Here is a 13,745-nt window from a genome sequence, read left to right as displayed (position 1 = left end):
TACTTGTGATCTTTGACATGGACAAAGTTGCAAAATAGGTAAATCTTTCGTCCTGTGTGCTAAGTTGTGTTGTTGGTTTGTTTTTAAATCTGGCTTTGTAAAATACTCAATATTAGCAGTTGGTAAAACATTTTTTTCAAGCTAAAGAAGCGGCTGAAAAATGTAATTGTAGGCTAATAATGGTTATACCAGTAATCTTGCTTTTTCTTGCTGTTCTGTTTGTGTCTTTCCAGCTGCCCCCAATAAGCAGAAACAAGCATCAGAATTGCTAACAGCTGGCCCTTGCAAAAGGACTGTTAATTGCTTTAACTACATAAAACTAGCAAACTCACATTGAAAACTTATGGTCAAGCCACAAGGAACCTCTTGGTAAGAAAAATATTTCTTTTTTAGGAAGAGCCCAAGGAAAGACAAACCATTTCTTTAAAGAGAAAGTTAATGAGCAGTCTTTCCCTCTATCATTAAATTTGAGATGCAAACCAACCAAATCTGGCTTTTCTCTAAAGTTAGACTTGTATATTATGTATACGATGGACTCCTCCATTTTTCTCATACTCAGGGTGGGGAACTTGAAAGAAATAAATTGTCTAATTTGATCCTGCTGGTTATGCTTTGTGCTCCTAACGCTTGCACAGGTGTAGAGGAGACTCTTTAACACCTGAATGACATTTTAGTAGGATTTGCTCATTTCAGCTCATCGGGGTAGGTTTTTTTTTATCTTTTCCCCTCGCAGCTGCTGCTGGTTAGAGAAGATCATCAAAACTCTGGCTGTGCTGCACAAAATAACTGCATGTAGGATCCATCCTCTTGACTGCAGGTAATGGCTTCATTTTGGGAGCAGACTGACACATGTGTGAAACGAGATGAGGCTTTGATGTCTTTACAAAGGGTAAACTTAAGTTGTAATTACACTTTAAAAAGCTAAGCAGTACTGTGAGCTAACTTAATACGACATAAAGATGACTCACCTGTGTCTTGAAACACTGCATGCAGGTCATGGCCCGCTGTCTCCAAAAGGATTCTGAAGAACTGGAAAGGGCTCAAAGAGGACAGCAAGCGTGATCAAAGGCTTCGAGTGCGGCTGCTGTAAGGAACTAGGTAGGCTCTGCTGCTTCAGCCTGCGTAAAGGAAGAGGTACCAACTGTTTTGTGTCTCTTCCTGGGCAGGAACATGGTTAATCAAGTCTAACTAGCTGGAGCCACCTTCCCAGTGGACAAACAGAGGTGGTTTTCCATGCCCTGGCTAAGGGATGGCGCAACTGCCAGGTAAAGCATGTTGTGGATGGCAAACAGTTCTAGCTCGAGGGAGGGGAAATACTTAACAGAGAGCTCCGCTGAGCTTTACTAAGTAGATGGACCACGTCAGGCTGAGAACATCCCTAAGGTAGAAGTGTTGGGAGACTGGGACAGTACTCTAGGCAGTGTGAGCTAAACGAAGCTTCGGTGTGAGCTCCTCCAGCTGTGTCCTTAGGAGGCCTCTTGTGCTTATTTCTTTGCCTTCAGCCCCACGCTGACCGATACGAGCGGGCCGGCTACTAAACATGCTAATAAACTCGTTGCTGCTGTCCTCCACTGTCTGCTTTACTTCCTATAAAATTCCTGAATAATGTAAAAGATGATGAGAAAGCAGCAGATCTCACTAGAAAGAATCTGAGTGCCTCTACAGTGTGTGAGGTTTTGCCAAATCTCTAGAAGCTGCTGTTAAATCTCTGGCTGGATATTATGGACTCTTTGGATAATAAGGCTTTAACTAGATGCCTCAGCTAGAAGCTTGGATATCGTTCCAGTGTTTCCTGCTAGTTGTAGGAGTTGTATTTCTATTGGAAGACGACCAAAACGAGAGGAAAGGAAGGCTTATTTTTTTTGATGGATAGTTCCACTGCTAACTGGCCTTCTTCCTGCTCTGGCGCAGCAGCACTGGCGATGTAGTTGGCTGTGTGGACACATCTGGACAAGAAATGACTAAATTCACTTAATGTTGTTGTTTTCTCATACGAGATATGTCGTATCTCATGGGCTTCCCCAAAATAGGGCACAACACCCCACGTTGTGATGTTTGCTCTAGAAAAGACATTGCTGAGGGAATTGAAGCTGAGCTAATGGTTTAGGTACAGGGAAGAAATCTTGGTTATGGATCATGCTCCAACCTCCAGTTACCTTATGAGAATATGAGGTGGCTTTAAACCAGTTCAAGGTAACCCTGCTAAAGAATGTGTGTTAGAAGAGGATTTTGACCCCTGTTGTGTCTTTGCCAGCACTCTGTAATTGTTGTTGTGAAAGCTTTCCAGCTAGGGCTGGCCAAAAATGTCCAACTGAGAAGGAAGATCACGGACTGGCTAGGCCAGCAAGGAGATGATTCTTTCTTTGAAGCCCACATCTGAAAAGAAAGGAGAATTGGGGACGTCCGTAAGGGATTTTTAACTTAATTGCTGGAACCGCAGTGAACAACCAACTACTTTATTTATCAGCTCCTAGAAAGCAAAGCATGGCCAGCATGGATCTGTCACGGCAAGCCCCATCCGAGGAGCTTTTTCTGCGAGTGGAGAGCCCTCGCGGGCCGGAGAGGGGTGGCGGAGGTGGTGATCCATCTTGTGCTGCAGCTTTTGATGCTGCCTTCCACGATGCTGTTGGGATGGGCAGAGTTCAGGCGAAGGTCCTGGAAGGAGGGGATGCTGCTTCCCAAACAGCACGTGGTGGAAAAGCAAACCCGCCCGCCCCTCCTCGGGGGTGCTGCGGGGTCCCGCCGGGCTCAGCCCCCGCCGTTTTACACCTTTTCTGGGAACTTTTACACCAAAACCGCCACTTTCGGCATAACGCTTCTCACAGTTTTTATTGTCCCGGCGGCGCTTCCCCTGTTCCCCTCCTTCCTTTCCCCCTCCGTGACTAAAAAAAGGGGAAAAACCCCGCGCGCGCTCCGGCTGTTTTACCCCCGCTGCCTCCCGCCGCACCCCCGGAGCCGCCGCGCGCCCCCTCCGCCCACGTGGAGCGGTGGCGGCCGCGCCTGCGCAGTGGGGGCGGCTGCCGCTGTGACCGAGCTCACGTAGCGCGCCCGCCCCGCCCCGCCGCGCGAGGGACCGGGGGGGGGCGTGGCCTGGGCGCCTATAAAAGCCTCGGTGGGGCCGCTCGCGCGCGCTTGGTTACGCCGCTGGGCAGCGTGCGGCTGGTCGTCCGTCACTGCCGTCCCCCTCGCGCCCCGTCAGGCGCCGCCGTCCCTCAGGTGAGGCCCGGCCGTTCCCGCTCCTCACGGCGGGGGGGGGGGTGGTGGTGAGGGGCGCGGCGCGCCGTGAGGGAAGCGCCGGGGTCGGGGACGCCGCGGCGTGGGCGGGGGCGATACGTGGCAGCTCTCCGGCCGTCCCGGCGAGGGGCCGGTGCCCCCGGCGCTCCCCGCCGTTACGTAACAGGAGCCGGCAGCCTCCGGAGGGGGGCGGGAGGGCGCCGGCGGGCAGGGCCGCGGCGGGCCGCCGCCTTCCCGAGGCCGGGAGGCTGAGCGGGGCCGCCGCCTCCTCCCGGTTCGCGGCCGGGCGGCCTGTAGCTGGCATTTAAACGTGGCCGCGAGCAGCTCGGGGACACCCCCCCTGCGAGCCCCCCCCGGCGCGGCCCGCCTCCCCGCCGGGGCTGCGCGGCTTGGGGGGGCTCCTCGGCTGCCGCCGTTGGGGCTGAGTAGCCCGCGCAGCTGGTGGCCCGCTGGTTCGTGCTGCCGCAGGAGCTGAAGAGCTCCCGGGCACTGAAACGGCTTCGTGCCTGGATGGATGGATGGACGGGTGGGTGAAAAGTTACTTCGCACAAGCACTGAGGAGGCTGCGCTGGTTGTCCCGCACCGCGTCCGTAACCGCGGGGGCTCTGTGTGGTAGTCACATCCTGAGGAGTACGGCTTGTCTTGATTTCCCAATCTTTCTGCTGCTTTGCGTTGGATTCGGCCAGTCGCACTGTGTGAAATGTTGCGTCTTTGCAGTACGCCATACCCTTGAGTTAGGTACCTTGGTGGGATCTAACCCGACTAGAAGGAACAACTCCAGCACAGAGTCTTGAGGGTGCTGTTGAATTAAGAGAAAATAAAAACGTCCTATGCGCTTAGAGTAAATCTCCCAGCTAGCTGCTCTTAGGGGAAAGATACTTCAGGGTTGCAGAGAGAAGGTATTAAAAGGATTGCCCAGCATTCGGTTTTGCTCATTTTTGTGCTGCTGAATTCAGTAAGAGGAGTTGCAGGGGTGCACAGGTGCTCGAGTGTTCACCTACTTCGGATACATGAAGATTCGGTGCTCAAGGTTTTAGTAAAGGAGAGAAGCTATCGGTTACAAGCAGATAAATGTTAAATGCAGCTTTTTGCGGTGCCAAAGACTCCTCCGCTAAGCGTGCAGACAGTACTCTGGCAGGGTTGGAAAGTAAAGGTAATGGGTTCCCAGTTGGTCTGGGAAGCGGAGGCCTGCTTTTGGGATAAGAGATGTTCTCTGTCTTACTGTTCTGCACACATTACTGCTTTTGGATCATTGCTGGATGCATTTGAATGTCTTGAACCCTACTGCAAAGCGTTTGGTTTGACCTAGAGTACTCTGCACTGCTGCTCAAGTATGTGCTGACAGAACCAGTTCTGATAACTTTTTCCTTTTTTTTTTTTCTAATTCTCGCTCCCCCCCTGCCCCCTGAGACTCAAAGAAGCAGGAACGTGCCTAAATCTTGCTGTGCTGAGAGTGTTAATTCTGCTGTTTAAGCAGCGATTGTGGCATAGGTAGGCACATCTCTTCTAGCTGTTAATTCGTTTAGAAGCTGAAGAAGCAGCACCATTTCATGAACTCCTGTCCAGTGCTGTTGTAAGCAGTTCCTGATCTGTGCTCTTTGCACAGGCTGGGACATCTGATAAACCAATTCATAAACGAGTGTCTGCTGGGAAAACCACTACCTCACCTCCCAGCAAAACACTGCTGGTGTGGATTAGTTCCCTTTGCTAATTCACTGGGTAGCCCTACCCAGCCACTGGCACAGCCGAGATGGTGGTGTGGAGACAGGAGCTGCTGCAGAAACTGCACAGGGTTAATGTATGCATTCAGAGCTATACATCCAGCCAGAAGAGAGAGTGGCTCTCTGACCCGTGGAGATTTAAACTTGTTGCGTAATGAATGGGTTTTAAATTGAGCATTTCAAGCTATGATTTTGAAATAAAGCAATTCATTTAAAGCTATGGTTTTGTGCACATAGATTAGAAAATACCCAGTGCAGTCTGGAAAACATAAAGGATAGATAATGAGTAACGCTGTGGAAGAAGCGAGGATAAACAGAGGTTTATAGGAGGAAAACTGCCACCATGTTGAGGTTGATACAGATAAGGACACTTTTATTCTTTAAAGAAAGTGGTCTGAAAGAATGTACTTGTTGAAAAAACCTCACTTGATAAATTGTGTCGGTTTAACTGAGGAAAGACTGTAAATAAAGTCTGTGCTGAAGCAGCATCTTTGCTGTCGCTTGTGCCGTGTGTTTGTAGGCAGCGTTCCTGCAGTAACTTCATAGAATCATGGAATGGTTTGGGTTGGAAGGGACCTCAAAGATCATCTAGTTCCAACCCCCCTGCCATGGGCAGGGACACTCCACTACACCAGGTTGCTCAAAGCCTCATCCAGCCTGGCCTTGAACACTTCCAGGGATGGGGCATCTACAACTTCTCTGGGCAAGAATGACTTGCTGTTCCCCTGGAGAGGAGCAGGCTTTCTCCTACTGCAGAACCACCTGGGGAGCTACAGCTCAGCCTGAAAGAGCTCTTACCTGTTGATGTTTTTCAGCTGTTGATCATTAGGGTTGTCCTGCTTGCTTTATACTCGCTGTCAAGATCTGAAAACATTCTGTGTATCTCTGTAAATATTCTGCTAATCCTCAAGCAGAAGGATGAATAGAGGGATAGCCTTCTGCTTGTTGTGTCTAGAAGGTAAGCGCTCCGTTCCATCACTAGTGTTGTCTTGGCTTAGAAAGTTAAAACAAGTGGGCTCCGAGAGGGCTGTGCCCATTCAGTCTTACCTTGGCAGAAACCAAGGAAATACTTGCTTCAGTTCCTTGGGTACGGATCTGTGTAGGGACACGCCTGTTCTGTAGTCAGGCTGTTGGATGCTGTCTTCAAGCTGGCAATTAATGATACTTAAAAAGATGTCACCTACTTACTTGACTGTCAAATAGATCATCAGATCTTACTGGGTTATTATATTATATTATATATATAATATAAGTTTGCTTATGTTGCAACTCTGGATTATTATATTACATATATATTTAAGTTTGCTTATATTACAACTCTGTCATTAAAAAGAAGCCTAAGACATGCCATGTTCTTTTGGTAGCAGCAATTCTAGAAAAATCTCTCACTGCTTGGATCTTAATTTTGAACCAGCCTTGAAATACAACGTGCTGGAGAACTTAGGGAACTAGATTCTAATGTTTCTGTCCTGTGAGGCTGTTAAGCAGTGATCACAGCTAAATGTTTTTGGTAGTACTTGTTCTGGGAAAGTTCTTTCGTTTTGAGTAGTGTTTCCAGTCACATTGTGTCATAAGACTATAGCTTGAGTTGTCCTTGAGACAGGAGAAGTTTAGTGCAGTGAGCAGCTGTCGTTTGTGGTGCTGCTCTCTTCTCCCCCTGTAAATTCAGCTCAGTTTAACAGATTCTTTTTCTTATGTTTTTATTTTTTTTAACATTCAGTGGGATGCAGTTAAGATTGTTGAGAGTGGACCAGTATTTACATCAATAGTTGAGGATCTTGGTGATACAGTTTTGACTCCAGGCCTGCAGCAGGTTTAGTTTTGAGTAGATCACTTAATTCTTACCTAAATAAGCTGTTTTGGAATTAAGTTAGAGCTATTCTAGAATAATTCCATGTTGAAGTACACCCTCAGTTTCCAGTTTCTGTCTTGTTTTCTGGATCCTGGTGAGCACCTTGGAGCCTGGAATTGGCAGTGAGGAGACTTGTGTAATAAGTATCCTCACTTAAACACTTCAGTCTTCGGTCACTGATTAACATGACTTTGATTATTGTGAGGTCATATCACTCTCTGTAGTTTGTATTAACTTCACTTTTCTTTCTGCTTGCGTGGATGCTACGTGCGCGTCCACTCTCCTGTGACTCCTGCAGATTGTTTCGACTTGTGGAGCAGAGCTGAACTCTTTAAAAGTCCTCTAAAACCCCCCTTCTAAGTTTCATCGTTTGAAATGGCATTTGTTGTGTACCCCCGCTGTTCTGGGAATCCTGTGCCGCCCTTGCCGCTGTCATTTGTCTAACTGCTGCTTTGTTTCACTTGTATCTTAATGTTTGTTTGTTCTTTGCTATTTTTTCCCCATTGATTTTTTTTTTTTTTTTCCTGCTCTACCATGTTTTACTCCTTCAAAGCTTAGCAAACATACTTCTCGGGGAAAGCTGGGAAGCTCCTATGTTAAAGCTGTCAGCCGGACTCCCACTTGTGTGTGTGGGCAGTGGATTCCCTCCTCTCCAGGATGCTCAGCTGCTGTCTGTGTCTGCCTGAGGGGCACGGCTGAGGAGGAGAGACAGACTGACAGCAGTAATGGAGAGAGGATTTTCATCTTGTTTTGCTTCGTGTCACTGACAGGAAGAAATTAAGCCTACTTATTTGGCAGCTCATGCATCTAAGAGATTTCCAGTGCCTATCTTAACTGAGCTTTATTTTCTTTGATTTGGGAACCTGTAGCTGATCTTTCTGCAGTGGTTTTGAAACCCGTGCTACTTAGCAACTGCTGTTAGGGCAGTGAAAGCTTGGCTGGCCGCTGCCTTGGGCTCTCCTTCCAGCTTTGAATTCTGGCTGGGAGGGAAGTGAGCTTGGGTGGCTGAAAGCTATTATGGGAGCCTGAGTCCTTGCAAATTGACAGAAAAGCTGGAGACTGTGAGAGGAAAGAAAAACGAAGTTGGAAGTGACCTCTGGATGTTGTCTAGTCTAACCTCCTGTTTGAAGCTGGGTGAGCTTGGGAGGTTAGGTTAGGCTGCACGCGGGCTTGTCCCATTTAGTTTTGAAATTCTTCCAAGAATGGGAGATCCAGTTTCTCTGGGCAACCTCTTCTAGTGCCTGATCGCTGTCACCGCGAGAAGCTTTCTTTGTACCTGCTTAGAATTGCCCTCGTTGCAGTTTCTGACCGTTGCCACTCGCTCCTTCTGCTGCGTGCCTGTGAAGGTGTGAGGAGGGAAGGGGGCTGCAGCTGCATTTGGAGACAGCCAGGTGTTGGAGCAGGCTCTAAAGGCAGGTAGAGAAGAGGAAAAACTTGCCAAAGCATGGTGCTCAAACAGGCTTTATGGCATCGTTCTATCGTGCGAGGTGGAAGACTCTCACTGAGAGCCAGAGGTGGAGAGGAGGGAACTTTCTCATTCACCTTTTTGGTGATTTTTTTTGTTGTGTTTTAGAAAAGTTTCGTGTTGATTAATAGCAAAAAGTAAACTTTCTGGAGCTTTCCCTGTGTTTCACTGGGTGCAGTAAACAAATAGCTCAATGAATCCTGAGCACTCATAATGTTTAGCAAATATTTATAGTGTAGTAGAACAGTTTGTGCTTTGTAATTGATTCACGGATGTGTTAGCTCGAGTGCTGAATGAGCAGGAGGCACTCCGCGTTCTGCAGAGCAAAACGTGAATCGAGCAGTGTTTTTGATAAGAATGCAGGTAAACATCAGTGTTCTTGCACATACAGCATCTTTTAAGTAAAGAGGGAAGTCCAGCAAGAAAACTTGATTCCGGATGTGACCCATTAATTTACAGCAATTAGAGCTATTGCTTAATGAGACTGACATTAGTCACAGAAGAGGAAGGTGCAGTTGTATAGACCTCACCGGGATCCCTTGTTTATGTTGAAAATTAGGTTAGGTCTTACAGGCTGGCCGGAAGATTGTGTGTTTCTTCATTGTGTTTAGGCCTGGAGTTTCATAAACGGATTAAACCTGTGCTGCTACCAGAAACAACAATTTTGCCATCCTTTGCTGCCTTTGGCTGCCAGTTCCTGCCTCCCAGTTTGCCCTCTTGTACTAGCATGAATGTTACGTGGCTATATAGTGAACTGTGTCAGCACTGAACCAGGGCGAAATGAGCGTTTGGGGGGAATTTTCTTAGATTGGCTACATTTGAAATAGTCTGATTTTGCTTGTGGAGGGGACAAGCATGTAAGGAGGAGGAGGGTGAGGGACACTGCTGCGGACACGAGGGCTGCTTTAAAGCATTGGTGAGGCTGAGGTGCCTGACTCAGAGCAGGGGGGAAAGCAGTGCTCCAGGCTTCTCTCTCCAAAATTTTACTCTCCAACTTACTTTCTGCTGGTGAATGTGTCAGAATGTTTCAGCCCTTCGATTTTGGTTGTGCAGGTTTGAGATGATTTACAAGAGTTGGAGATTGTGGTGCTTTTCTAGGCTCGCATGAGTTTCCTGCTGTTCCTGTTAGTGCCAGCGAAACTGTGCTTGCCCTGTCCAAGAGGCAGTGAATCTAAACCCAAGTACTGCTCTTTCTGTAGTGCCAGGGCTGGAAAGGCGAGGAGGGAACTGCTTCCTGGCCCTTCAGGTGCTGTAGGAGGAGAGATTCTGCGCTCTGGAGTCAAGGGAGTGTTTCCTGTTAATGCCTCCGCTTGAGAGCGGGGTGATTTTCCTTTGGGTGTGACTTCTGCACTGTCCTGATTGTTGTTTACACCTTGTGTGAATGGCATGCCTGGTTTTTATGTTTGTCACCAGTGCTGTCAACTCGATCAGAAGCATATTGCTTTCCTTCCTAAATAGGCCAAGCCACTTTGTAGCTGGACTTGCTTTGTGATGTTTCTTTTCTTTTCTTTTTTTTTTCTTCATTAATTGTCTTGCCATTGGAAGAGTTGTAAAACAGTTTCTGTTAGTACGTGCAGTTGTTTTAATTTTTCTGAGCAGGAGAAAAGTAAAATCTTGCGAATTCCAAGACAGCATAATTACTTTTAAAGTATGCAGTAGTGAGGAAGTCCTAGTCTGTTAAAAGAGTTCAGAATCTTGAAGGGCTGAGAGCTTGGCAGCTGTTTGTAAGAGAAAGTGCTGCCTGGAAGCCTGCTATGGACTCATTCAGGGACTAACTGTGAAGCAGCCGATGGAGAAACCTTTTGTGCCAGATATGGAGACTGGCTTCGTGGTGGAGGCTGACGAGCAGGAGCGGACACTGGTTGCATAGGGTTTTGTTTAGACCTGTTCCACTGGCATGTTTTTGACAGATCAAAGGAAATGTTTTTTTTTTCCATTGGGTGGATGAACTTGATAATATGTATTTTAACTTGGTATTATGGGTTTTTTCAGTTTTTGGTCTTGTTTTTTTGGTACTTCTTGTGAAGCAGCTGTACCTGCAGTGTGTCTTAGATGTCAGAAAGATGAAGAGTGCTTGTGAAGACCCTTTCTCCAAGCTATACTTTATTCTCTTGCCACACAAACCAAAAGTGTGAGAAAGCCTGCAGAACGTGTCAGTCCTCTGTGAGCGCTGCTCTACCTGATCAAGAGTAGAACTGTTGATGAAATTCTGCTGCCTCAAGAACTAGTGGCAGCCCCAAGAGCATAAACTGTCTCTTTTGAAGGTAGATTCAAGTCTCTGCTGAATAGGGATGTTTTACCTCCTTTCTGTTTCTTTCGCAGGTACGTGGTGAGGTGACAGCTATTGAACTATGGCATTCAACAAGATTTGGTGTACCGTAGCCCTTGGACTTCTGCTGCCTTTCTCTTATGCCCATACAGACTTCTTCACGTCCATTGGTAAGACATCCTTTGGTGTGTATGCTGCACAGCTGCAAGAATTTTTTGCCAGCTCTCAAAATTGATTCTGCAATGATGTGTTAGTGTTAATGGAGTGCAAGGCTTTAATTGGTACAGAACTAAATCCCTTTACGAGTTCTTACGACCTTACTGACTTCGTTCTTTTGGGAGATACGTGCTTTGAGTTAGTCCAGTTAATCTAATGACCCAGACTGGGCTTAGTATTCGTTATGTGTTCTTGTAGGTACCGGATTTTAACCCAAATTTTGGTGTGGGCTGCTGCACGTGCATAGAAGCAAGTCAAACAGCTGTTGAGGGTACATAATGATACCAGTATGTCAGCATACTCTCTTGGATTCTGGTGGCCTGTGACACAGCTGAAGATGTGGACTCTTATCACTTCGTGGTGAACCAGTTCAGCTGCCTCCTTGCAGGAAATGAAGCAGTTACTAATTAATAACAGAGTCTGTTAGGAGACCCATTGAAGTCCTGCATGTAATCTTAAAAATAAGAAGCTGGATTAGCATTGTATATCAAACACGAAGTCTTTGTCTGTTTCTGTAGCTTTGTCTTTATTTGCTCTGTATTATGTATGCTTAGATGAAAGACTACTCTGTTGCAACCTACTTGCTTTTTCAAATGATCCTAAATTAGTTCTAATAATAAATATGTGATATTATGTTAATTTCCATGGCAACAGGCTTGGTCCAACATGAGATTTTCTCCTTCAAAATAAATAAAAGGCCTTACTCTAATATTTCTTCAGAATTATTTAAGTAAATGCAGAAGGACTTTGAGAAAGAAGGAGTTGAAGAGGGGAAGAAAGTAGAAGAGAGGAAGAACACCCCTATTCTCAGTTCTCAGGGCTTTTTTGGTTTCTCCTTGTCTAACCAAACTAATTTGTTTTCTAGGTCATATGACAGACTTAATTAACACAGAAAAAGATCTGGTGGTGTCGCTGAAAGATTACATCAAAGCAGAAGAAAGCAAGCTGGAACAGATCAAGAAGTAAGCAGCTTGTTTCGTAATGCTAATAGTTAATAATTTGAGTCTACCCTTATGTAAAAAGTGCTTTCCAAGGCTGATTAAATTTGTGGAATTTTTCCTCTGAGGCAAAGCTTAAACTAGCAATTTGTGCCGGGTTTTTGTCCTAAGTTATTATCGCCGAGCCATTGGTTTGTTTTGTGCAGCTTTCTAATGATGAAATCTAATCGACGCCCTTTCTGTATGATACCTTCACTTTAGGATTCCTGCCTGCACGTAATTCCCAAGGGGATGTAGTTCTTTCAGTGACAATTTGCTTAGTGGAAACTAAAACCCAAGAAGTCTCCAGATGAGCCTTACAAGGACTGCAATGATACCTGAGATTTAAAAGCTCTAAAAAGTGTTGGTGTGGCTGTATCATTCATGAGTGGCTAATGAGTGAATAGTAATAACCCCCTACAAGAGCAGAGTCTCTTTCTACATGCTCTATTTACATTTAAAAGTAAAATAAAGCAAAAGAAAACTTCTTTACTGCTTTGAAAAATAACAGGAGACATGACTATTGCTGTTCCTGTGTTGCTCAGCTCCACAGGTGTGAGGACCAGAGCCCAATATGTCAGATTTTGTCAGATCTAGAAATAAAAATTTTTGTACCACTTAACAGGATGGTTTCCTGGCTTCCAAAAACGTGTATAAATCTGTCAAGGGGATGTTTAAACAGTTTCAGATAGATGCATGAATTTTATTTTAGACTTTGTGTGTTACATTCTACCATCCAGGAAGAAAGATAGTTCTGTTGGACTGTATTTCTTTTTATCACTTAAAGTACAGAGTTGGAATTGTTCATAGGTTTGGAATGTTACGAGTATATTCTTGACAGCTACAAATTAAGATGGGAGCGTGCTGATGGGACATCCCAAAGCGTGTAAATACAGTTTATTATATAAGCATTGCAGCTGTTTTTATTCTAATGGAGGTGCTGGTGGTCAGGTCAGGAAAGCTAAAACGGTTGTCGCAGAGGGATAGAAGAACCTGGAAAAAACGCCAGCATCGTCTGAGTTTGGGCTCTGTACTTTGGCTGAAGGATATCGGTCGCTCGCGTTGACTTAAACTCAGTGAAAGTTGGTAATTCACTGAAGTGCGGAGGATGGCCCACACCTTGTGGGTGGCGGGTGGTGGAGGCTTTTATGAAACAGAAACTACTTGAAAGAGCTTCTGGCTTTGTGGTGTGGCTCACGGTTGCAGTGACTTTGAGCTCCTCATGAGCTTTGATAGTCGCGCGGTGGGAAAGGTACGATGGGTTTGACCATGTGCAGTGCGAACGCACGATTTGTCAAAATTGATTTCTTCAGCCTTGGGCTTGCTGGAAGCTGGCGTTGGTCCACAGGAGCACTTTGGGCACTCCGTTTTGGAGGGAGCCCCTTCACTCACGCTGTTGCTGGCGAGAACCCAGACAGAGGCTTTCAGAGCGTAGGAGAACAACTAAAGACAGTGTGGAAGACTGAATGCAAACAGTGGCACCTTTGACAGTTGTAAGCATCCACCTGTCTCAGGTAAAGCAGGCAGACCAGATTCTGGAATGAGCTGGATTGCAGCTCACAGAGAGTTCCCTCCAGGCTACAGGTTTTGTATGGTTTACATTGGTGGTCATGTTTGGTATTCTCTGTGGGGTGTGGCTTTTTTAAAGTTAATTTATCCTGTTTTCAGGGGGTTGTAACGTGGCTTCCATTAAAACAATACATGAACAACAGTAGTTGTTGAAAGGCGTGCTTGTTTCGGAGCGCGTTAGAGTCGTGGACACTGGAATGTTGATCTGGGCTCCTCGTTTGGGAGCGTGAGAACTACACAGTGCTTACTACAAGCTTACAATATGGGAGGCAGTTTTGTGGTGGGAGGCAAGGAGCTTATCGTAGATGTGGGTCTAAAAGTAAAATAATTTGAGACAAGCGTTCTGTATTTGAACTGCCTTTTTGGAAACTTGAGGAAAAAGTGTATTTAAAAATAAAAGATGTGGATAAAAAAAACAAATAAAAAATGTGGGTAAAACTTT

The 13,745-nt window shown here is 46.1% G+C and overlaps 1 protein-coding gene across 2 annotated transcripts in view; it reads left to right on the top strand.

The window, feature by feature from the left end:
- The first annotated feature begins 3,150 nt into the window (after positions 1 to 3,150).
- The window catches only part of P4HA1 (prolyl 4-hydroxylase subunit alpha 1), a 35,040-nt gene continuing 24,445 nt past the window's right edge, over positions 3,151 to 13,745 (top strand). For both annotated transcript variants that reach the window (XM_086617040.1, XM_086617039.1), the window contains exons 1-3: positions 3,151 to 3,216; positions 10,595 to 10,711; positions 11,623 to 11,719. In XM_086617040.1, the coding sequence (XP_086473166.1) occupies positions 10,624 to 10,711; positions 11,623 to 11,719 (185 nt within the window). In that variant the 5' untranslated portion in view covers positions 3,151 to 3,216; positions 10,595 to 10,623. The remainder of the gene's footprint in view (positions 3,217 to 10,594; positions 10,712 to 11,622; positions 11,720 to 13,745) is intronic.

The sequence above is a fragment of the Tauraco erythrolophus genome, chromosome 9, assembly GCF_009769465.1.
Source record: "Tauraco erythrolophus isolate bTauEry1 chromosome 9, bTauEry1.pri, whole genome shotgun sequence".
In the NCBI taxonomy this organism is placed as follows: domain Eukaryota; kingdom Metazoa; phylum Chordata; class Aves; order Musophagiformes; family Musophagidae; genus Tauraco; species Tauraco erythrolophus.
This window is presented reverse-complemented; position numbering and strand designations above follow the sequence as displayed.